This window comes from Dasypus novemcinctus, chromosome 5 (assembly GCF_030445035.2).
Source record: "Dasypus novemcinctus isolate mDasNov1 chromosome 5, mDasNov1.1.hap2, whole genome shotgun sequence".
NCBI classification, from domain to species: Eukaryota; Metazoa; Chordata; class Mammalia; order Cingulata; family Dasypodidae; genus Dasypus; species Dasypus novemcinctus.
Window position 1 is genome coordinate 40,500,154 of NC_080677.1, and position 25,013 is coordinate 40,525,166.

A 25,013-nucleotide genomic window follows, 5' to 3' on the forward strand; every position below is an offset into this window, starting at 1 on the left:
TCAAAAAGTAAAATAGGTTGGAAATTATGTTTCGTTAAAGGGCAAATAGAATAAAGCAGAATCACTTGTGGTAGAACTTGATTATCTAGAAGTTGACCTACCAGAAATCGTAATTAACTGATCTTTTAAAAAAGAAATTCTGTGAGAAAAGTAAATGACTGGAATCTAAGAAGAAATAATTTCAAAGGGGATTTTTGCAGATTTTTACAGATTTAATCTCCTATGCTTTCTAATTCTCAGCAGTCTATACATTTAATTGAATGTTGACCTGGTAGACATTTGGGATTAAAGGGACATTAACGAATACCCTAAATCATATCTGCTCTTTTAATAGGACTGTGCCCAAATCATCCAATGAATTTGCTTGTAATGTAGAATAAAAAAAAATTTCTTGAATGTGTTCTGTATCTGCCTCCATATTATAATTCTATGGAGAAAGAAGAGAGTTCACACTTTCTTTAAAACTTTGAAATAAGAAAGTATAAAACCAAATCTTTTCTATGGTAACATTGCTTTTGCAGCAATATCAAAGGGCGCTTCAATGACAATTTCATTTCTGTTATATAGATAGATTGCCAATGTTCTTGCTATTTTCCATAGTATTGTAAGAATAAGTACTGAATACATGTGACTTATAAAATAGGAATTCAGAGAATGTTGATTGTATTGAGTGAAATAGATTGGATAGCAATAATGAAGATGGACTTTTTCTGGCACTTAAGCGTCAATTACTTTGATATTAAATTACTTCCCTTGCAGGGTTGGTCATGAGATTTAAATGTGTCCACAAGGTAAGTATTCAATAACTTAATATTTTTATATTTAGAATAAATAAAACACCAAAAATAAAACAAATGTTTGGCAAAACAAAACAAGTAAAAATAATGGACTTAAATACTCATTCCTAAAAGAAACAACCTCATCTTCCATGAATATAAAGCCTTCCTATTTAAGTAAGACTAAATCTCCATAAGTATCTATAATTAAATTGATATTAAAAGATTCCGTTTTTATTACATCACAAAAATGATTCACTGTATGCCATCACTTGTTTTTTGTTTGTTTGTTGTTCGTTTTTCAACCCTTGTGACCATCTAACATCTATTACCCAAGTCTAGGCTCAATGCCAGCTTGTCTGGTATAAGCCAAAATGATTCTATTCCCAGAACTGGTTCATCTCCTTCCTGCCTGGTGGAGAAAATATAAAGCCAGCCGAGAGAAGAGAAGGGACTTTTGGGAGAGGGGGGAGTTCACGAGTGTCGTCAGAATTAGGTACCTGGTCCCTTCTTTTTTCCTTCTGTGGGAGGTACCAAAGGTGCTTGACCTGTTCTCTCTGCGACCCCCAGAGGAGTAACCCGTGAGGTTTGAAGGGTGATTCCAGAACATATCTTAAGCTTTTAAACCTTACTGCTTCGGAAAATTATTTTTTTGGGGCGGAAGCAAAATATTTGTGGGGTTATATCATATTTTAAATATTCTGTTTAAGATTTCAGTGCAGAGTTTATGGTACCCTTTCTAGATACACTAAGAGTTTTTAATTTGACTTGATCTTTGGTAATACATGTTTTATTTTATTCTCTTACTCATCTGGTTTTCTAAAGATTAGAAAAAGATATTCATTTACCTGATGTTCTTTCATTATTCTTTCCCTGATGTTTGCTAACCCTATTCTTATGACATTTGAAGGAACAAGCTATCAGTCTTCCCCAAAATAAATATTAAGTCGTGTGATGGAATGTTCCATTTATGGTCATTCTGGAGGGCCATAGGAATTGTGTGTAGCCTATTGATGTAACAAAGTTGAGGAATGTCTACAATGTTTGGAAATACCTTGATTTCTAGAACTTAAGAGCACCACAGACGTGTTATGTAGTAAAAGAAATTCTTTAGACTTCCACTTTCAACTGCAAACTAATCTCCTTAAATAGTATGACATTTATTCTTATTTTGTGCTTTTACTCCAATTTTTCAATTGCTCTCTTTTCACCATGGAAACTTAAAAGAATCAAGGATTCACCAAGTAACATTTGTCATTTGACAAAACTGATTATACCTAAGGTATTTACCATTGAAACCTACTCTACCCACCCACTTATCTCAAGTTTACTTACTGAGAGACAAAAGGTTACTATCTTTTCCCAAAAGGAACCCAACCATTGTCCACTGGAAACCATCGTGTTTTGGACTGTTAAATATTGCAGGAGGTTTTAAGAGTACAAGAATAAGTATTCATCTTGTAATAGATTTCACAAGTTTTTTTGGAGTATGTGTTCCAAAGACATCTAAGGGTCCTTGGCTAGATTAAAGAAAGATGTTGAAATTAGGAAAAAATAGAAAAGTTTTGTAACTTGTACTTACTGTACAAATCTAGTCACAATTACCAGATACACTAAAAATAAGTTAATAAAACTGAGCATATATTCTATTCTGAGGTTTTGTCATAGTTTTTAGTTAAAGAATGTCTTTAGTATGTCATGATATATAATTATTGCCATTTGGAGAGAGGATGGACCTTTGAACCAAATAGTTTTAACAGTTAAGAATTGAATCTTGTCTTTCACTAGTGGTAAAAATGGCTAAATAAGTGTGTTAATCTTTCCTATGCTCAGTGTTCTCATCTGTAAATAGGAGTAATATCACTTACAATGTACAGTTTGTGTGATGGTTAAAGATAATTCTGGTGCAGTGCTCCACAGAGCAACAGACACGTGGTAGGTGCTTAATCAATGGTAGTTCTTATTATTCTTTATCCTGACCAGCAAACTAAATGAGACAACAACTCTATTTTTAATTTACTTTTTCTTTGTTTGTGAATTCTCACATCATTAATGGGGGAATTTACTTACAAATAAACATTTTCCTTATTTGAAAGTGGAATAGTACATGTCATAGTAATTTACAATTAATTATATTGTATTGATCAAAAAATATATTTGTCAATCTAGTACACAGAATCTAGTGAGTAAGCACCAAGAAGGTAGAAAAATAAGAACACTTTTATTTCAAATACCTTTTATTCACACTAACACTAGAGGAATATCTGATTCAGTAGAAAACACCAGAGAAAAAGGGATAATTTATCCTCTTAAAGGAAAGTCATGACATTAACAACAGCAACCAGAATTTGTAACACACCTTTGCATTTTCCACTCAGTATTTTTAAATACAAAAAAAAAAAAAAGGCATTAGAAAGAAGACGGTTTCACAAGCAGGTTCAACAATGGTTTTGTTATTAGGTACTCTTTTATTAGATCATTATTTTTCACATCTGGGACATTATCACTGGCAGCACAATCTTAAAAACGAAGTTTGGTGATGTGTATTTTTTTTAACATTTCTGTATTACAGGTCCTGGTGAAAGCTGGCCAAAAAAATTAAGGGCAAAACCACTGGTGCACAGAGGACAAAAAACTGATCTTATTACAGAAATAGATATCAGACCACAATAGAAAAGACATTTTAATTTTATACTAAGCCAGAAACTCCAGGTTATTAGCATACACATCAACAGACCTGATCTATAGTGTTTAATCATGAGAATAATAAATATTGGTTTCCCTCCTGCCCTTCCCACCTTATAAAAAATATCATGATATTTGATTTAAAATAATGCAAACTTTCCAGGCTGCATTTACAAAATGGCTGCTCATTTTCATCAACGTTCTTGTTATGTCAAGTGACCACTGAAAATCTAATTTCATATAACCCAGCTATTGTGGAGATAGTCACTGACATTGCTTATCCAGAAAGAGTTTGAGAATCTTACAATTTAGGAAGACCATATGGAGATTTTAATCTAAAAACCATCTTCCCACACCAAAGAAGTGCCATTCTTCCTCAGATGTTAGAATTCTTAAGTTTTATTTTTACTTCTCCGTTTCTATTCAATTTTAAGTTATTAAAACCAATAGCCAGAAATTGCTGCAGGATCCCTATAAATTGTTATAAATTGTGCCAAATCCCAGAAAGGGCACTGCAATGAAAGCTAAAAAGACATGACCATAATGTCTCATGAAATACTTGACCCTCCTTATTATATTTGATGTTGCAACATTTGTCTCTAATGTGCCTAAGGCCAAAACAGGAAAATCAAAGGACTCCAATTTTCTTTGAATAGTCTGGAAAAATCTTTCAAATTGTATTGATTTAAAGTTTTTCTTCTGTCATTTTTTTATATAGGTAAGTGTTCATGCTTGTGTGTTTGACTTATAAAGTCACCATCCAAAGGTTATGGAAGGTATATGTACAGTTTTCTCTAGAAAATAACTAGCAAAACACAATTAGGCAGTAGCAAGAATGATGAAAGGCTATATTGAAAAGAATAATTATGTATTACTAAAACAAAGTGTCAGGTCCAAAACTGCAGACCAATACACAATAACTTCACATATATTTTTAAGATAAGAATAGTAAAAAGTCAAGTGGTCCTTGCAAAGGAAGAGATAAAAAGGAAGTTGAAGAGCATCTACTAGGGTATTTACATAAAACGGCATGAAAGAAAATATGCCCCGCGGTGTCTCAGAAAATAAGTTGCCATGGTCGTTTCTACTTGGGAAACATAAAGTAGAGGTTTCAACAATAATTCTGATTGCTTAGATATGGCAATTTGGTATTGGCAGTCTAGCAGGAGGAAGGAGAGAAGGGTGGAAAGGAAATTATCGGTTAGAAAGATTGGCACTATACGATGAATTCACCATGTATTTGCTAAATGTTCCAGTTTGAGAATTAATATGGTTTGAGAAATAGTTACAACTCCATTAGAGTTGTAACTCTAATTGAGATCAAGTCCAAACAGTCCCACATCAATGTGCTAAAGTTCAAATGGCTGACCTACCTATTACCAGCATATAAATAGCTGACTCAGTTGTTGCTTGATCCATTGTGTAAAATCAGTCACGAATATCATAGTGAAAATGAACTGCAGTTGATTTGGAGGAACCAAGTTCTCAGTCCTTACATGAGTTCATGTAAAAAAAATTATATTTGGCCACATGGCAACCATGCTCTTTTTTCATGAAGCACTTAATGGAAAAAAAGCAAAATGTTACAGGGCAGGGACTATGATTTTCAATATAAATGTGCTCAGAAAAAGAAGTCATACAAATAGGCACTTATATGTTTTAGTGATGGTGTTGATGAAGGTGATGAAATTCTTCATAATTCATCTTGAAAAGGCAGTAAGAAGTAGAAAATACTGCTGGCATCCAAAACTAAATTGTGTCCTTTGGGAATGCAAGAAATGTTTGATGATGATCTGATCATGTTGATGATTATTTTGAAGACAACAATAAAATGCTTTCATTTCTTATCATAGATCATCTGGTTTTCATTTCTTTTTGGAGGTAAAAATGCTTTCTTTATGGAAACGGCTGAACAGGTGTGTTGTTTCCTACTTCTGTCTTTTTTTTTTCTTTAATTTTCTCAGTAGGTCATTCTTGAAGCAGGAAAAGAACGTCAAAATAGATGCTACTAGAACGAACAAAATGAAACTCAGAGTGATTATTTCAAGCTCAGAATGAATCACTATTAAGATGCGAATTTTGGCTTCTTCATTTTGGTGTTACTAGACATTTAATACTGCTTTTATTGAGGCAAATCGACAGCGATTTTTCAAAGATAAAATAGTTAGAAATATTTAAGTAGCTTGTTCTAAACATAAATTCTGGGATAAGGAATAAGTACAAAAGTGCTAGTTGAAGAGAAATTTTCTCTCAGGAGATTTTTCCACACAATCATTTTATTTTACTTCCATATGGAGTCTGTAAAGAAACCAAGAAAACTTACAGAGCTTTATGATTGACCTTTAGAAATAAAACAATACTGAACTATTAGGAGAGAGAAGCTCTGTAGTGTCTTTCGTCTTTATGTGAAGAGATGTCCTGGTTTCAAGGCCACCATGTTTCCACAGAGAGATGTGTGAACACATAGGATTGTATCAGAAAGTGAAGGCAAGATTATTTCCTAAGATTGGAAGTGGAGATGTGATTTGTAGTATTTTATAAACATCTCGGTATTCTCCCAAAGATGACATCTATCTCTACTAATGATGTTATAAATTTGTAGAAATATTTAAAACTATTTGATTTCAAAATGTTCTTCCCATTTCCAAAGCCGTGTGGTAAAATATCCAATAGTTTCCATTTGAGGGTCATTTTGCTATTAGCAAAACTGTCTGTGTTTTCATTTTAATGTATCACCCCAAATTGTACTACATAATTAAGAAAATCAGGTTTCTTTCTCTACCAATTATCAGATCTTTCCAACTGAGCCTTATTTATAATGATATCAATAAAAACTAAAACTCCTAGCATTGTTTACTAATAGCTTTCTCACAAAATATTATTTTTATCCATCATTTATGAATTATTATGAGATTGTGAGACTATGCAATATGCTTCAAAAGTTTGGATTATAAAGAGATAAATTATTGATAATGTCTCAAGAGAAGCTCTCCTAAGACTCCTATTGAGAACTATTGTGAGCAATGAAAATTAAATAACTATGTGAAGAAAACTATCCCAAGTGAAACAGTCTTTTCCAAAAGTGCTGGTCTATTTCAAAAAAAGTGTTGATATTCTCCAAAAGCCTCCATTCTGTCCCTCAGGGCTATGCTACATCTTGTAACGGTATAATCAAAAAGTACTGGCATTCTGTTCTTAAACTACATTCAGCTGTGATTAATCCTCTCCATAGTTTATCTGCCTCTCCACGTATTTTAAAGACTCTAACTGCATCCAATTGGGTACCCTATCACATGGAAGGATGTGTGATTAACTTATTAATGTGTCATGTTTTTAATCTAAATAGCCATGGGGCTGTCCTAGTGATTTGGCTTTATCAGATTGATGGCTAAATTGTTGTTGGAAACATCAGTAAGTTAGTATGTTTGTGCTACACTGTTTCGTTTTCATATTCAACATCTAAAAAATATCTGGGGACTGAAGAATAAGAGGAGAGATTTGTAATTATGAAGTTGATTTTTAAAACTTCACAAGTATGTATCCAATTAAAATATGATTGAATTTATTTCTTTTTAAGGGAAGTATCTTAAGCCTTTGGCTCTGCTATTTGCTTCTCTTCAAGTGAATTTATGGTGAAAAAGCAAGAGCTAGCTAACATGATTGGCATGATTTCTGTGAAAATATTATGCAAATGAAATCTACAAAATATTCATTACTATTATGAATCTAGAGTGACCTTACTCTTATGCAATGAAAGTAATTTTACCTAAAACTGAGTTACATTCCATTTCAGATTTCCTATTTCAAAGGGTGTCTCAAATTTCTAAGATGTTAAACCAAGTATTGAGCCATTTTTGTATATGTAATAAAAGTCTTTAAAATTAAAATGGTAATCCTAAAAAAACCAAATGCATGAAAAATATGGTCTGACTGTATAACAAAAGGGAGTTATATAATTCTACTTGAGTGAATTCTTTCATCTTTGATTTACAGGTTAGAGTCTCTCTAACTAAAACCATATTGTTCCATATCTTTCATATCATGGCCTTCCCTAAAACCTTGTTTTAATTAAGGTTTCTTTCAGATTTCTGAATAAAAGCATGACAATCTTCACTTATGGCTTTAATATATCCTTTGAGTTAGGAAAAAATATAAAAAGAAACATCAATTCTTTCAAAAGCATTGTCAGGTATTAAATATTGCAAGATATTCTACCTCAGTGTCTTTAGATGTTTGAGTTAAACACTGAAATAGAATTTGGGAAGGTAGAGGGATAACCTACCTGTATTTAGTAAATTGCTATTAATCTGAGAAAATAAATGTCCTTCATTTTTAACCTTTGACACTAAAGGCAACGTGTGTAATGGTTACTTTTTTTTCCATGTGAAGACATAACTTGAGGTTAACTCAGTTCAAGATGACCTCAAACAGGCAATGCCTTCATTAACACATTTCAAAGATCTAGGAAATTCAGTGGCACTCCTTAAACCATAGTCTTTTTGATAGCATCACAGCTAAAAGAACATAATCAGGCAAAATAATTGCATTAACTTGGAAAATAAAATAAACTGAATACCCAAAGCCCCCAAGTAATAGGTGAGATTATGGGTAATCTTGAGCTTTTCTAAAGGAAGGAAGAATGAAAGGTAAGAAGGAAGGAAATGATGGGGCAGAAAAATAAAAGAGAAAGGATAAGTTCTTGATCGATTTGAAACAAATTAAAACCATCTTTGAAATGTTATGCACTTTTCAAAGACACTTAACATCCTCTTGGAACATATACTCAGAACTATTGTCATCAGGACAAGGGATGTGGGGGGTGGGGGGAACCTCACCTTCAAATACGATTGCCAACCACCCATGCATGAGAACATGGAGAGGAATGTTAGGAAAATAGAGTAATTTTTCTCAAAAACCATGACGTAAAATATTGCACCACTGTATACAGTATGTGAGGTTCCTTTGGCATTTGGACTTTGAGATACAGTGTGGTTTGTTCCACTGAAAAAAAAGCCTCAAACCAGTTCCTGCGTCCTAAACTCTTACTAGCAAGAGTTGAACTGTGTGTTAAAACAAAGGCCAAAAAGGAAAAATTAAAACCTGTCTGGAATTGCTATCCATTCACAGCTGAAAGCAAATCCTGTAAACAATTTAAGACTGTGTTTTTTTTTAAATTACCCAATAAGAAGTGATCAGAATGTCAGAAATCAGTATTTCTCTGGTTTTGCTCCAAATTTCACTGGCTGTCTTAGCTTCTGTGATTATCAGTATCTAACGCCGTGTCGGCTGCTTCAAGTTCATGCTTTTTGCCTGTGAGTGGGTCACTCGGTATATTAGAAGCACACTGGAAGCAGTTTCTTCCAATCGTGGTTTGCTGTAACTTTAGAATCATAGCGGTTATGTTTAAGCAATCTTTAATGCCCTTTCAAGTCCATCCAAAGAACAAGTGAAGCTGCTGTTCAGAATTTTGTGCCCAGTGTTTATGTTCCATCGAATCTGTGCCACCCAGGCAGCAGACAAGACATGTCTGAGGGTGCTGGGGTGGGGGGGATACACAATGATGTCACACACAGGAAATATCAGGGGGGACTTGGCACTTCATAAGGCTGGCTCCTCTTCCATAGGCTCACCAGCAGTTCTGTAAAAATAAACAGGCAATCAGAATAAGGCATAAGAGTACACAATGACATTGTAGATTTTCATGCATAATCAAAGCTGATTTTTCAGCTCTCTCTGATGTTTATTTGTGTTATTCAGTTATCCATAAATAGAGTTTCTTTCCTAGGAAGTATAAACAAATGTCAAGTGGAAAAACATTTTAGATCCAAGCAATCATTGGAAATGTTCCTGTTTATATTAAAACATGTCAGAATATTTTATAAATCTAGTTTCAGAAATGTACATGTTTTGCATCTAGTGCAGTCCAATAATTTATTGAAAAATTAACTATAATATTTTATTTTAGAAACAATTGCAGTGATTTCCTATAGAACTCATTTACTAACAAGAGCAAAGGACCTCGCTAGCTTCTGGAGGAGACTCACAGGGTTCTGGTTTTTGCTTCTGTTCTTTCATAACTGGGTTGGCTGCCTGCCGGAGGCATTTCAAATCAAATTCTGAATTTGATTAGCAAATCGCTGCTACAGCCCCAACAATTTTACAAGAAATGCACTATGGTAGTGTGTAAATAGTTTTTATTCAGCATCATCTGTGGGGTGTTCTGCTTAGGCAAAACCAAAACTAATTGCTTGAAACTTTATACTTGAGATTTAGCCTTAATTTAGTAACACTTTGAGGGTGTTTTAGAGCAAACGTTTAGAGTGATTTTTAATTTAGTCAAAAGGTCCAAATTGTAGCAGGAATCCAAATACATGAGGTAGCTGGACTGTCGTGTGAAGAATGCTGTGAGTTGAGATGTGGGAGAACCAAGTTTGAGTCTGGGATCTACCGTTTGCTAGATGGGAAAGTCAGGAAACTTCTGTGAAACTGGGTTTTCAGGTGCAAAATCATGAGAATTAGTGAAGCATCAAAAACGTAAGAAGGTGAAATTGAATTGTACATAATAAACACAAGGAGATGTTATTTAATAATTTAGACTTGTCCCTTGGTCACTTAACATACACATAAAAATGACTCACATGTTCAGAGTTATGCCCATACTACCAGAAAACACACAGCAATATTTGGATGGTGATTCTCCCTGAGTGATGGAATAACAGATGGTTTTAATTTTTTTAATATATTTTTTATCTACTTGCCAGTATTTTTCAATGAATTAGTTTCATAGAAGGCAAAAAAATCTATTTAAAACACAGCTATTTATGAACACAAACAATTTAGTCATGCTATTTTTACTGATTTATAGGAAAAATTACCAGATTTCAAAGCACCTTTAAATACAGTACTTGACATTTTAGCTTAACACTTTTACAATAAATTTAAAATATTGAAAGAAATTTTATCCATGTGACAATAATAAAAAAGATTTTAAAGCATCCTTTAAAATTAAAGCATGAAAAAAATTAGTATTCGTTATTAATTACCAAAAAGAGAAAGTTCCAAAAGAGTCACTATAGAATATATATATATATATATATAATTTATATATATGTGTGTGTGTGTGTGTATATATATATATATATATATATATATAATTTTTTAGGAAGTTAAAGATATCCAAGAATGTTCAGGATAAAGGGTTTGTGAGAAAGTGGTTAGAGTTGCTATGTAAGATAAAAGTTATTTAAATGAGTCATAGTTTATTAAAATATTTTCTGTCCAAAATGATCAGCATTCCTAGAAGAAGAAGAAAAAATTTATGAGGGAAAACCTTTAAATTCTAACCTAATTTCATTCACATCTGAGGATATGTGGATAACACACTTCTTGAATTGTCAATTGGGATATTCTCCTAAAGACAGAATTACTCTATTTCTAACTTTAAAAAGCCACAGCAGGATGATTTCCCCCACACATACAGGACTCAGTGTGGCAGGAATTCCAGAGACAGTGGTGTGTGGAAAGTGCCCTGGGGTCACAGATAAGGAAGTCTCGCCTCCCTTTGGTAGAGGACCCACCCCTTCTCCAGACCCATGCATAGTCCACCTAGGCATTGAGGTGGGAGCAAGGTATCTGCTGTGCTGTTCAATGCACTCACTGGCAAAAATGTTCTCTTGAAACCTGGTGACTTGCAGGTAGTGCATAAAGCTTTCAATCAGATGCTTCTCTTCCCTCTTCAAAACCATTGTATACTAACCTGTAATGTGCTCTCTTAAAAAAAATAGCCCATTTATTTCTCCTCACTTTCTACTTCATTTCATGTACATACACATAATTAAACAGTTCCCCTCTGTCTTTGCAACATGGAAGTAGTGTTAAAAGCATACCAAGTTGAAAACTATCCTGAATTTTGAGGTAGATGTCCTGCATTCGAGTCCCAGCTCTGCCACTTCTAAAATTTAACTTGAGCAACTCGCAAGCTCTAGATTTCCATTTTCACTTCAAAATTGGAATAATAATCCCTGACCAATACTGACCCTCAGGATTGTGAAATTCAAATGAGTTCATCTAAGAGAATATGCTTTATAAACTGTCAAATGCTGTATGATGACAGAAAACAGTACTCTTATACCTGCCCCTGTAAACATTGATAGAATTTTCTTACTCATATCTATACTATGCAATAGAGGTGGTGTTATTTTTTCTTAATCTCTCTCCCTAGGTAACTATTTTATATGCTGACATGTTTGTTTGTTTTTTTTAAATTTTCTGTGGATGAGCCTCTTATTTTTATTTTTTAAAGATTTATTTATTTATCTCCCCTTCCCCCCACCCCCACCCCCGTTGTCTGTTCTCTGTGTCTATTTGCTGCGTCTTCTTTGTCCGCTTCTGTTGTCAGCAGCACGGGAATCTGTGTTTCTTTTTGTTGTATTATCTTGCTGTATCAGCTCTCCATGTGGGCGACACCATTCCTGGGCAGGCTGCACTTTCTTTCGCACTGGGTGGCTCTCCTTACAGGGTGCACTCCTTGCGCGTGGGGCTCCCCTACACGGGGGACACCCCTGCATGGCAGGGCACTCCTTGCGTGCATCAGCGCTGCGCATGGGCCAGCTCCACACGGGTCAAGGAGGCCCGGGGTTTGAACCGCGGACCTCCCATGTGGTAGACGGACGCCCTAACCACTGGGCCAAGTCTGCCACCCTCACATGTTTTTTAAAAACATGATTTCCTTAAGAAGTCATCCTCAGGAAACACAAAGTAAGCTGGTGAGGAATGACCCCTAAATGGCTGTTTTGGGTGAAACAGAAGTCAGGCTCTGGAAATATGAGGTCTCCTGCTTCAGTCATGCATGGACACAGGCCAAGTTGACCTTGATTAACAAAAACTCAGTGGTAGAAAGGGCTAGGGAAAGGGAAGGGGTGCAATTTTCACACCATTGAATTTAATTCCATTTGCAATTGGGTGAGGTGGAGATGTGGGAGATGTTTATTAATATAAACTCACCAAAGGTATATTTTTAGTACAACAGTTTGCTAAATGAAAGACATGAACTTCTTCCTCAGGCTTCCTTCACAGTGAACACTGACCTTTCCCTGTCAAGGAAGGGCAAAGGTTTCATATATTAAGGGAAGAAGGGAAGAATCAGTTCAGTCCAGCAACTTTATGTTAAGATACTTTACCGAACAAAACAAAAAACAAAGAAAGAAAAAATTTAAACTTGATAAGATATAATATAAAACTAAATTCTTATATTTTCCCTCAAATTGGTATTTTATTTGCTATGATTTTTTAAAGATTATGTGTTTATTATTACTGTTATTTAGTAAAGACATATCCTCTTGGTTATATTAATTTAATTTACCCCCTATATCATACTTCCATTCTTCTTTCTCCTCAAAGGCAAGCAATATAATGTCTATGCATTATTTTGCTTGGAGGTTGTTCTTTAAAGCTATATAATATTGTTTTGTGCATATATTTTTGTTCTATGTAAATTTTATTTGTATGTACTTGTATATTGTTGCTGTTTCTTTTCTCATTCAGTACTATATTTATAAGATATATGCATATAGCTGTGCTGACTTCATCTGTTCGTTCTAACTGCTACAGGCATCACATTATTTCTCTCAGTGAAGGATGTCATTTTAGTTTCCTGGCTGCCAAAACAAATACCCAAAATAACATTCAATGGGTTTGCATAAACAATGGGAATGTACTGGCTTCTGGTTTCGAGGCTAGAAGTAAAAAATCAAGGCATCATCAAGGTGGTGTCTTCTCCCAGAAGACTGGCAATCTAGGGCTGGCTGCTGATGATCCTTGGTCTTTGGCTTTTCTATCACATGACAGTAGACCTGGAAGGCTCTCCTGGCTTCTCCTTTCTCTGTCTGGTTCCACTAGCTTTCAGCTTCTGCTGATCCCACTAGCTTTCTTTCTCTCTGTGATCTTCCCTATAATGCCTTCAGTATTAGGGTGAAGACCCATCCTGGTTCGGCTGGCTACACTTTAACTGAAAATAGCCTCATCAAATTGTCCTGTTTCTGAGAGCTCACACCCACAGGAATGGATTAAGTTTTTAATTTTTTTCTGAGGTACATAGCTCCAAGCCACCACAGACACCACGTTTGCCTTCAACTATCTACCTACCAGAAATAACAGTATAATGAGCTTCCTAGTACATATACTCTAATGACCTTACACAAGAATGTCTTTGGTATACATTTCCAAGAGCAGAATTATTGGGGCATATATTTCGTATGTGCTTAATACTGCTAGATTACCCTTCAGGATGGCTGTCGTCATTGACCTTCCCAGAATCACATATGCTTAATCTCCTATATATGAAGTATATTTAGCATGCTTATTTTAAATGATTTGTTCATTTCTTCTAATAATTGTGCATGAGATGGTATCGTTCAGTTTATTCTCTCTTCAGGTAGTCGTACTCCTTAAGTATCTACTTCTTTTAACCTGAGGGCTTATGTGCTCTGGAGGACATCAGCTACCTTCTACGGTCATAGCTATTAGACAATACAGGTGATGTTCTAGTGTCTATAAACCCCAGTAAATTTAGCGTGGTGTGATTAGCAGGAAGGAGAACCTAGAATGATAGAATTACTGGATTACTCCTGCTTGCTCTCACTTCCCCAGGTTTGACTCTGAATCTTTAGGATAATGCAGCAGTAGGAAGAATGTTTACCTAGGTTGTAATCCAACAAGTCTAGGGGTTTGTGTTTTAGAGGATGTTGGGAATTGAATCATGTCCCCCACAAAAATTATGTTCAGGTCTCAACCCTGGTCCTGTGGGTGTGAATCTGTTTGTAAATAGGACATTTACAACATTGAAGTGTGCCCAAGTTATGTGAGGATAGCCTTAATCCAATAAGGCTAAAGTCCTTAGAGCAAAGGAGATAGTAATCAGAAGAAGTCACAGAAGCCAGAAACTGGAAGACAGCAGAACCCAAAGGAGAAAGGCAAAGATGTCACTACCTACATTGCCATCTGATGGTAATGATTGCCAGCCCCAAAGATTGTCACCCTTCTAGCCTCTGCAACCATGAGCCAGTAAGTTCTTACTGTTAGCCAACCCATTGTATGGTATTTCTTTTAGCAGCTAGAAATTTTAGACAGAGGGGTAGGGATAGAATGGAAAAGTGAATACCGGAGAGCAGCCAGTAAATCCCCATTTTTTTCCATTAATTTCTCCTCTCAACCGGGATTTTGTACTGTCGTGGTATTACTCTATTGACATCGGCATTGTTGCCATGTCCTCTGATTTCCCAAGGCAAGACCTTAAAAAACTTTTCACCCAACTTTCCTCTCACTTCCATGACAATCTTACTTCAGGTTTCAATCACATCCCACTCTGCCTAATCACCTTCATATACAAATCATAACATCTTCCACTCTCCCCAGTTTAGTGCCTAGTATCTTTGATTTTTTCCACTGCTTTAGTTTCTCTAGAGTTTATTTGCAGGTTGGGGAGTACAGAGGACTAACAAAGCATTTGCCTGTGCTCATTCACCAATGTGGTAGGTTCTGAAAGTCCCTGACATATTTCTCAAAGTTATTTCATTTTGTCGATTAACAACAACAGCAACATTATATTGCCTGAGGGAAAAACCAAAGAGGTACAATGACTTCTGCTTGATGGCCATTGTAATTGTTAGCCATTCAAACTCATTCTAAGAACTTATCAAGCCTTCAACATTATTTAATCATATATACAGACTGCACACACACTATACCCTTAATGCCCTTCTGGAAATTAACCTCTTGTAGGAAGCATTTTTCACTCCTAGAGTTGTTGGATTACAACCTTGTTAAACACCTTAGAAGTAATCCAAATCAAGAATGAAGCAAGAATTTGTAAGAGGATTATAAAAATTTCAGAAATATTCTGTTTAAGCTTCTCGTGTGACAACTCCACACCTAAATATATGATTGGAAATATATTCCCTTATATTATGAGGCTTGCAAGAATAAAAAGGAAACAAAAGCAAACACCCACACACCCACACTGTTACATACTACCCTACTGTAACAGTACAACTGGCTGCAAGGCTATGTGGGGGGGGGTCTTCATAGATTGTTTAATAGTATCCAATATCTAATACTTCTTTGAGCATTGGGATGGTGGCCAACTCTCGCAGAACATCAGGGTAGAAGGTTTTCCCCATTAAAGTGCTGGGATAGAAACTTAGCCCTATCCAAAAGCATTGGTGGAAGGCCCTCTTTTGACCTGAGGCGATCTCTATAGTCCTAATATCTTCTTGCATTGTTCTCCCCTTGAAGTCAATTTTCCTTCATTTCACCCTGTGTCCAGACTGGCAGTGCTTCTGATCATAAATAACTCTCAATAAATCTGTTGTTTTTGTGTGCAATTCAAGGGAGTCTCTGCCATCAGTCAAAAGGTATTTTTCATAGATCCTTCCTTGATAAATACATTTCCAAACCTGATTTCCTCTGAGATGGCTGACTGGATCCATGAGTCATTTGCCTAATCTCCTAACAAAGGGTGGTTCAGCTAAACCCTTGCAGGGGGCACTGTTCTCTGGGGCCTCATTTCCTGGAAGCTCAGGGAGGACTCTGAGAGAGTTGCTTCTAGTCCTTGTCTCAGAGCATGCTATCTGGATAGGCTGAGAATATTCCAAATCATAAATTGTTGTTTCCTTTGTGCTTGAAAGTTCAGTCCTCAGTTTATTCCTTTCCTCTTGTATTTTGCTATAAGTATCAAGAAGAGACCAGGCTGGACCTCCACACTTAGTTTGGACTTCTCTTCAGCTAAATATACAAGTTTATAAATACAAATTCCGCCTTCCATCCAATGTCAGAACACAAGTCCTCCATGTTCTCTGATATTTTATCATGAGGACTGTCTTTCTTCCAGTTTCCAATCATTTCCCTTTAAAGCCTCCCTGGAACTATCTTAAATGAACACATCTTTACCAACATTCTGTTCATGATGAACTGTGTGCCTTCTAAGATGATAGAAACTTTCTCCACAGCTCTCACTTATTTTACAGTCCTCACCAGCAATGCCTTTAATATCCATTGGTCTTCAAAGCAATCTAGGATTTTTCTACCAAGCACCTAGAAATTCTTCTAGCCTCTATCCAGTACCCAACTCCAAAGACACCTCCACATTTTTAGGTATTTGTAATAGCAGCATCTTACTTTCCAGAACTAAAACTGTCTTAGTTTGCCAGGCTGCATACCATGGGATGACTTAAAGAACAAACATTTATCAGATCATGGTTTCAAGAGCTAGAAGCCTAAAATAAATGTGTCAACATGGACCATTCTTTCTCTCCAATGTCTGTATGATTCTCAAGCTTGCTGCAATCCTTGGGGTCCATTGGCTTACAACTCTGCTCTCTCCTTGTATCTGCTCTTACAATTTATGTTGGCATCCAGCTTCTGGATCCTCCCTGTGACTTTCTCTGGCTTCCTACATCCAAATTTTTTCTGCTTATAAAGGACTCCAGTAACAAACATTAAGATCCCACCTTGATTCAGTCAGGCCACACTTTAACTAAAAATATCATCTTAAAAAAGTTCCTTTGTACAGATGAATTCATACCTGGGGATTAAGATTAAGAATATGTCTTTCACTGAGGTACATAATTCAGTCTACCACACTCATTATTCATGAGCAATTTATCTGCAATCTGCCTCCTTCCCCTACATTTCTCCTGCCAACCTTAGTGGGCTTCCTCACCACAATTACAGTAACAGTTCCATGGCTGTTTTTTCTTCATGTCATATTCTTCATCCCGTCCACATGCTGCTATCTTTTAGAAACATAGACCTATAGAGTCTCTCTTGTTTTGATTGCTTTCTACTGACAAAAGAATACAACCAAAGTTCCAAAGTTAACATTCAAAATCCCTCCCAATCTTGACCCAATCATCTCATTCTACCATCTCCTTTTGCTCTGTCTACCCTCATCTCTGTAGCACCCGAGCCACCCCGATACCTTTGTCCTTTCCCAAAAGTTGCATTCATGGACTTTTGCCTATCTATTACCAACCAAATAGTTTTTGAGTACCTCATAAGTTTTAAGCACAGTACTGGTGTTGGAAAACAATGGTGAGCAAAAGGGACATGGCTCCTACCTGTAAGGAGCTACTTGAAAATGCAAACTAATCAAATCAGTGGACAAATACATATAATTACCAATAATGTTAAGAAGAATAAAACAGAGATATAGGGGAGATATGAGAAGGTATAGCTGGAGGAACTGATCTAATTTTGGGGTTGGCAGTCAGTGAATATTCTCTAAGGAAGACAAAGTGATATTTGACCTGAGAGCTAAAGTATAAGTGAAAGTCATGTAAGAGAATGGGGAGTGGTGTATAAGATAGATGGGAGAAGAGGGTATGATAATTAAAAGGAAGAGAAGGTATGTGCCAAGGAATGCTTGATGGGGAAATAATGAAATACCACTATACTCCCACTAGAAAGGTTGAAATGAAAATAGCTGATTATACCAATTGTTGGTGAGAACTATCATTCGTTTCTAGTGGGAATGGAAAATGGTACAGCCACTTTGGAAAACAATTTGGAAGCTTTTTACAAAATAAAATATATTCCTTCTCTACAACCTAATAATTCCACTCCTAATTAAATATCCAAGAAAACTGAGTATTTGAGTCAATAAAAAGGTTTGTATAATAATTTTCATAACAGCTTTATTCACAATAGCACCAAACTGGAAACAACTCAAATAATCATCAACAGGTGCATGGATAAGCAAATTATGATATGTATAACTTTAATAAAACACAACAGTAAATATAAACAAACTACTCATGTCAGCAACAACATGGATGAATCTCAAAAAATATTTGGTAGAGGGAAAGAAGCCAGATAAAAAGTAGTATGTACTGCACAGTTCCATCTAACTGATCAGGCAAAACTAATCTATGGTAATCAAAGTAAAAAAGTGGTTACCTCTAGAGGGGATGGTATTGACTAGGAAGAGGTACAAGTAAACTTTCTGGCATAATCAAAATGTTTTGTGTCTGCATATGAGTGGTAGTTATATGACTACCACAAAAGTAAAAATCCAATAAGTTTTATACTTAGGATTTTTACTTATTATATTTGTGCATATTATATTTTATATAAGGTAAAACACAACTAAAAAGGAAATGGAAAAAAAAGAAAAAAAGAGAAATGAAGCAAAACCACTATTATTGGATCCCAGATGAGGAAACAAAGAGCAAAAGGGTAGGATGAAGGCTCAAGATGAAGGGAAGGTCCCAAAGATCCAGGTCTCTTGGGACCTGTGAAGGACATTGGTCTTTATTTTAATGGTTACAGAAAGGCATTTAAGCAGAATAGGGACAAGGTTTTTTCTGTGGTTGTTTTTCGTTGTTTGTTTTGTAGAAAATGGATTAGAAAGGAGGGAAGAGTGATATGGGAACTGTTTAGGAAGCTTCTGCAAGAGTTTGGATGACAGGTGAAGGTAGTTTGGACTGGATGTTGGCAGAGATGTGAAAAGAATTAGATGGTCACTTAATGTATTTTCTCTATCCTGGATGTCTTTCTTCTATTTACTTGGTGAAATCCTACTTCTTTTTTCTACCCTGTTTCAGATGTCCCTGGCTCTGTGATTTGTTCCCCAGTCCAGGGCTGGTGTTAGGTCTTCCTTCCTTTGGCATCTCAATCCATCAAATCACTTGTTACTTATTATAGTTTACTGTTCCTCTTTGATCCCTGTGGGACACAGAATAACGACCTATCAAAGATCTTAATCCCTGGAATATGAGTATGTTATCTAGCATTGCAAAAGAGACTTTGTAGATGTGAGTAACGTTAAGGAACTAGAGATGGGCCCATCTGGTGGAACTTGGTGGGCCCAACCTAATCACTAGTACATAAAAGTAGAGAATCTCTCTAGACTGCAGCCAGAGAGAGATGCAACAACTGAGGAAAGGTCAGAGAGAGATGACGTTGACGGAGGAAAGGTGCCATGGGTCAAGAAATGCAGGTAGGGAAGTGGACTTAGCCCAGTGGATAGGGCATTCGTCTACCACATGGGAGGTCCATGGTTCAAACCCCAGGCCTCCTTGACCCGGGTGGAGCTGGCCCATGCGCAGTGCTGATGTGTGCAAGGAGTGCCCTGCCACACAGGGGTGTCTCCGCAGGGGAGCCCCACGCGCAAGGAGTACGCCCCTTAAGGAGAGCCACACCATGCAAAAGAGAGTTCAGTCTGCCCAAGAATGGCACCGCCCACATGGAGAGCTGATGCAGCAAGATGACGCAACAAAAAGAGACACAGATTCCTGTGCTGCTGAGAACAACAGAAGCAGACAAAAAAACATGCAGCAAATGAACACAGAGAAGAGACAGCTGGGGCCGGGGGTGGGGGGAAGGGGAGAGAAATAAATTAAAAAAGAATAAGTCTTAAAAAAAAGAAGAAAAAAAAGAAATGCAGGTAGCCTCTAGAAATTGAAACTACAAGAAAATGACTTCCTTGGAGTTTTCAGAGAGGAATGTAGCCCTGCTCACACCTTGGTTTTAGCCTAGTGAGACCCGTGTGCGACTTCTGGCTGGTGGAACCGTAAGATAATAGGTTTGTGATAATTTATTACAGCCGCAATAGAAAACTAATACAATACCCATGTATGTAAGCATTTTGAGGAGTGCAAGACTACTTTGTGGCTCTGGGTTCCAGCACTTTTCTAGCACATAGAAGTAATCAGAAGGTGTTTCAAGTATTAATGAACCCAATGTTCTAACGTGTTCTCTTTTCTCATTCTTCAGGGTGGAGAATAAACCTAAAATTTCTCAGTACCTGTACTGGATTAAAATAAAAGAGGGGCTCTTTGAAGATGCCTCAGCATCTTAGACCCTGTGAAGTCCCTTAGTGACCACCCTTGATACCTGCTTACACAAGATGAACAGATTCTCCCCCTCTTCCACATGTCCTACCCACATTTGCGCCCCATCCCATGAGAGTCAAATACAAGTTCCCAATCACCACTCTTCATTGAACAATCACTTCAGCTCCATCCATATAACATAATAAAGGCTTAGTCCCCAGGTCCACCATTACCTTTCCTCCCCACTGCTTGGCTCTGCCTATTCTCCTGATGTGTCTCCTTGTGTGACCCCACAAGGCAGGCTTCTCTTCCTTGTCTTGGACCTGAGCAGTAATAAACTCTTCTTTCATACATCTCCGGTGTCACTTGTTCTTGATAGCACCTGACTATCCATATAAAGAGTCTTACATCGCAGCATCACTCCCATATTTTTCTTCCTCTTAAAGACAATTCCTTTCCCACTCAGAGACACTTTGCACCCTCCCCCACCTTATTTATGTTTCCTCAGCCAATATATCTTTGTGAACATAAGAGAACTATGGAATCTGGTTAGGCAACACATCTGAAAAAAGGCATTGCCATTATAGTACCAGGGAAGAAAATATCTGTATAATAAACATTTTGAAAAATATTGTAAAATAGAATGACACTGATTACCTCTGAAGACAGAGTAAATAGAAACAGGAAGTTCTCAGGCATTCTTACATTATGCTATGTTGCCATTTAACAATGTTTTGCTTTCTAAAGGATTCATTTGCTTGCATGTTCATTCAGCAAATAAATATCTGTTTACTACCTACAAGGTTCTGGGCATTGTGCATTTTTTATCTTAGGTTAGCTAACACCAAATGAGCTAATTGGATCAATTTAGTCTTCAGTAATTTTTTGCTGAGCACTTATTTTCAAGGACTATACTATTAATTTGATCTAGGAACAGTTAGACTTGTAGATGCCCAGGTACAGCCTGTATATTCTAATATTACGATAAATGGATGGCGAAATCAAATTAAGAAAGACAAATAAATAAAGCAAATTGAGGAAGAGAAAAAAAAGAATACAAAAATAATATAAACCAACCTTTACTCGGTATTCAACTTGTGTCACATTTTGTAAGTTCTTATTATGTATTCTCATGTAATCCACACAACCCTATTAATTTTTTGCCTCATTTTATAGACAAGGAAAATAAAGCCTAGAGAGATGAAGTAACTCCGCCTTTATTACACAAGCTTTGAGTGTGGAGATGGGATTTGAACCTCACCTAGGCAAGCTGACTCCAGGGTCACATGATACTATTTTGTGGTAAGAAAGGACAGGAAAGAAGGAGTGGAGACAAAGATAAATGGGAAGCAAGTTATCCTTCATCTCATTTTACTTATGGCTCTACTCTGTTTCTTTTCCCAAATTAAATGCTGTTTTATAAAGAATAGAGAACTGAACCCCAAAATATATAATCTGCTATAGGACTTATCACCCTATCCCAAGACTGAGGTAACAAGCATGCTGCCATCGTTGGGCAGGCCCAGCACGTTGAGATGAGGCCTCGTCTCCTGCTGGGTGAGTGCTTGGTGCGGGTAGATTGTCGCCCCCCTGCTACTCTTGCCCATAACGGCTGCCTCCTCTATCTCCACCCAGCATCCAGTCTCCATAGGGGCCGCCCTAGGGTAATCGGCCTGCCTCTCCCGCGCCTCACCAGAACCCAACCCACAACTTCCCCTTATCTTCTGCCCCAGCCCCCATATACCCCCCCACCAGAATGATAACTTCACCTCTGCCCCTTTACCTAGCAACAGCCTCCAACAACCAATCGGAGGTCGCCTTCAGCTTAAGCCAATCCGCACCCCACACGTCGCCCCTTACCCTCGTACCTCACCCCCAACCGTCCCCCAGCCAATTAGCGGCCTCCCCTCACATACATTGCCTTATTTGGCTTAGCCTTGCTACCGCCAGCGCCCTAGCCTATATAAACGCTTGTCTTCCTCAATAAAGCAGACTCGTTGCCACCACTCTCCGTCTCCGCAGCATTCTTCGCGGCGCTGTGCGTCCGCCCTTGACACCGCCCGCTGGCCGCCATGCGCCCTCACAAGACCACATGTTAGGCAACAAAACAGAGATAAAAATATGGCCCCAGGGATAGGAGGAGAAAGGATATAAGAGGGGATGGGTCCTTCTTACTTTTACTAAGAGCTTCCAAAGTTCAGCCCACTTTTCAACCAAGTCTTTGTTGACACTGGATAAAAATTGTAAACAAAATTTGAATTGGAATGTTTGCCTGGTTAAACATGTCCTTTAAAATAATAGCTTCCTAGAAAAAATCAGAAATCTGAATAATTTGTGCAATAGTTAGTTTCTAGAAGCCCATGGAGAGCCCAAAGGAGGGGATATTTGACCAGTCATATTTCTAAATACATTAGACATAAATATACATTTAATAATGGTTAATATTTACACATTAATGTTCAGAAAAATGGGATTACCAATGTTCATGGAGCTATTGATAAGCTATTCAGAGCAAAATCAGACAATCTTGGGATTTTCCAGTTTATATTTATGCTATTATAGTCATGAATGAAAGAGCTTACTGAAATAAGAAAATAGTCAAATTTGGAATCATTTATTTTTTCAAGTATTAAAGACTGACTTGAAACCATATCTTTCATGAGAAAAGTTGCCATTAAGTTGAAAATTAAATAATTAAATAAACAACATCAAGTGGTATTTGATAATCTAATATGATTCACATGATATTCAATAGATCAAAACTGACATTTGAAAATTTAATTTTCAGGTTTTGCTTTAAGTTTAAAAAATTTTGCCTAAGGTATAAATATGCTTCTAAGAATGAATAAGTGGTCATTCTGATACCTTGACCTCCAGAGAGAACTTTATATTAATTTTTAGCAGATCCTAAACTGGATTCCAAGAATAAACCTAAATATTGCATGGACATTTCCAAAGTAGAAGCATTTGGAAAGAGATAATAGACAAATGCAAACTATACATCTTTTTTAAAAGTACTATTATTATTACTATTATTATTCTGTAGATTTTACAGAAAAGTGATGTAAAGGATAAAATGTTCCCAGATACCCCCCTTTTGCTGACAAGTGTGGTATGTATATTATAATTGATGAAAGAATATTAAAATAGTATTATTAACCATAGTCCATAGCTTACATTAGGTATATTTTCCCCAAATACATATACCACTCTGTTATTAACACATTGTATTAGTGTCAAACACTTGCCATAATTCATGAAAGAACATGCATTTGTTCTACTAACCTCAGTTCATCATCCACAACAGGTTTTATTGTGTGTACCATATTTTATCTTCTAACTTTCATTCCAGTAAAATACGCAGCCCAAACTTCCCCTTTCAACCACACTCACATACATAATTCAGTGCTGTTAATGAAACTCACAGTAATGTGCTACCATCACCACCATCCATTTCCAAACCTTTACAATCAACCTAAATAGAAATTCTGTATAAATTAAGCATTAGCTCCCCATTCTCTACCTCATTCTATCCCATGGTAACCTATATTCTAGAATCTAACCCTATGAATCTGCTATTTATAATTAGTTCATGTCATTGAGATCATGCAATATTTATCCTTCTGTGCCTGGCTTATTCACTCAGCATAATGTCCTCAAGGTTCATCCATGTTGTCCCATGTACCAGGACTTCATTACTTTTAATAGCTGAATAATATTCCTTTGTACATATACCACATTTTGCCACAATAAATCTTTTAAAGGTATACTTTCCTAGCAAATAAGAAAAAAATATATGCTTTATGTCATCAGGCTTATCTATTTAATCATCTTTCACTATATTGCTGGGCCTCACTCAGTTTTTTGTTGCTTTTGACCCATCAAACAACAAAGGATGTCAAGTCCTTTGACGTCCAAAAATTGTTTCAAAAACTATTTCAGTCAAGCAACCTCAAAATTAGTCCCCTCATATTAACCTTTTTCTAATAATTTATTCTTCATGGTCCATCAGTCATAAAGTCATAAAATGAAAGACTATTTGCAGGGTGTTGTCATCCCCTCCCCCATCCAAGAAAAATGAACAAAAAATGCTTTTTAGCCAGGAGCATTTTATCCCTTATGCACCAGTGGTAAATGAGTCAGATATGAGTTGGCCAGGAAAAGAGCTGCTTTACCCAAAATCTTAGTACAAAATGAGTCATCTCACTCCAAACACCAATATATCTTCCAAAATAACTGGCAAGTATTTCCTATAAAAAGAATCTAGCCTTCACCCTTTCCATCCATTTAGTTCTCTGATTTTCTAATTTTTCAATTTCCTGTGTGTTTATAATACTGCAGTCAGAACAATGGCCCAAGAACATTTCTGACTCTTTATCTCATTTTGAAAGTCATTGTTCCTGTCTTCGGCAGGGGGACAATTCTCATAGCAGTCTTCTGCAAAGAGTTAATGCATTTCCAACTGTGGCTTTCTTGGGATCTCTCTCTCCTTCTCTCGCTCTGAGAGATGAAATTAATGCATGGCTCAATAAAAATGCAAGAGCCAGTTCTAGAAGTATTTTCCTTTTCTTCCGCTAAAAAAGTGAGTTCAAAGCCATAGAAAATATTTCAAGCGAAACCATTTTTCTTCCCACAAGAAAAATCAATCAAAATAGATACAGTCTGTCTAAAACTTATAAACTAACATGAATCCAGGCTTTGGGTTTGGACTCTGCCTCTCTGC

General features: G+C 36.5%; 1 protein-coding gene across 8 annotated transcripts in view; it reads right to left on the bottom strand.

Moving 5' to 3' along the window:
* Nucleotides 1-2,995: 2,995 nt before the first annotated feature.
* Nucleotides 2,996-25,013, bottom strand: part of HDAC9 (histone deacetylase 9) — a 996,672-nt gene continuing 974,654 nt past the window's right edge. For 6 of the 8 annotated variants that reach the window (XM_071215127.1, XM_071215126.1, XM_071215128.1 and 3 more), the window contains one exon: nucleotides 2,996-9,099. In XM_071215127.1, the coding sequence (XP_071071228.1) occupies nucleotides 9,060-9,099 (40 nt within the window). In that variant the 3' untranslated portion in view covers nucleotides 2,996-9,059. The remainder of the gene's footprint in view (nucleotides 9,100-25,013) is intronic. The other 2 variants (XR_011648800.1, XR_011648799.1) reach the window with 1 other exon arrangement.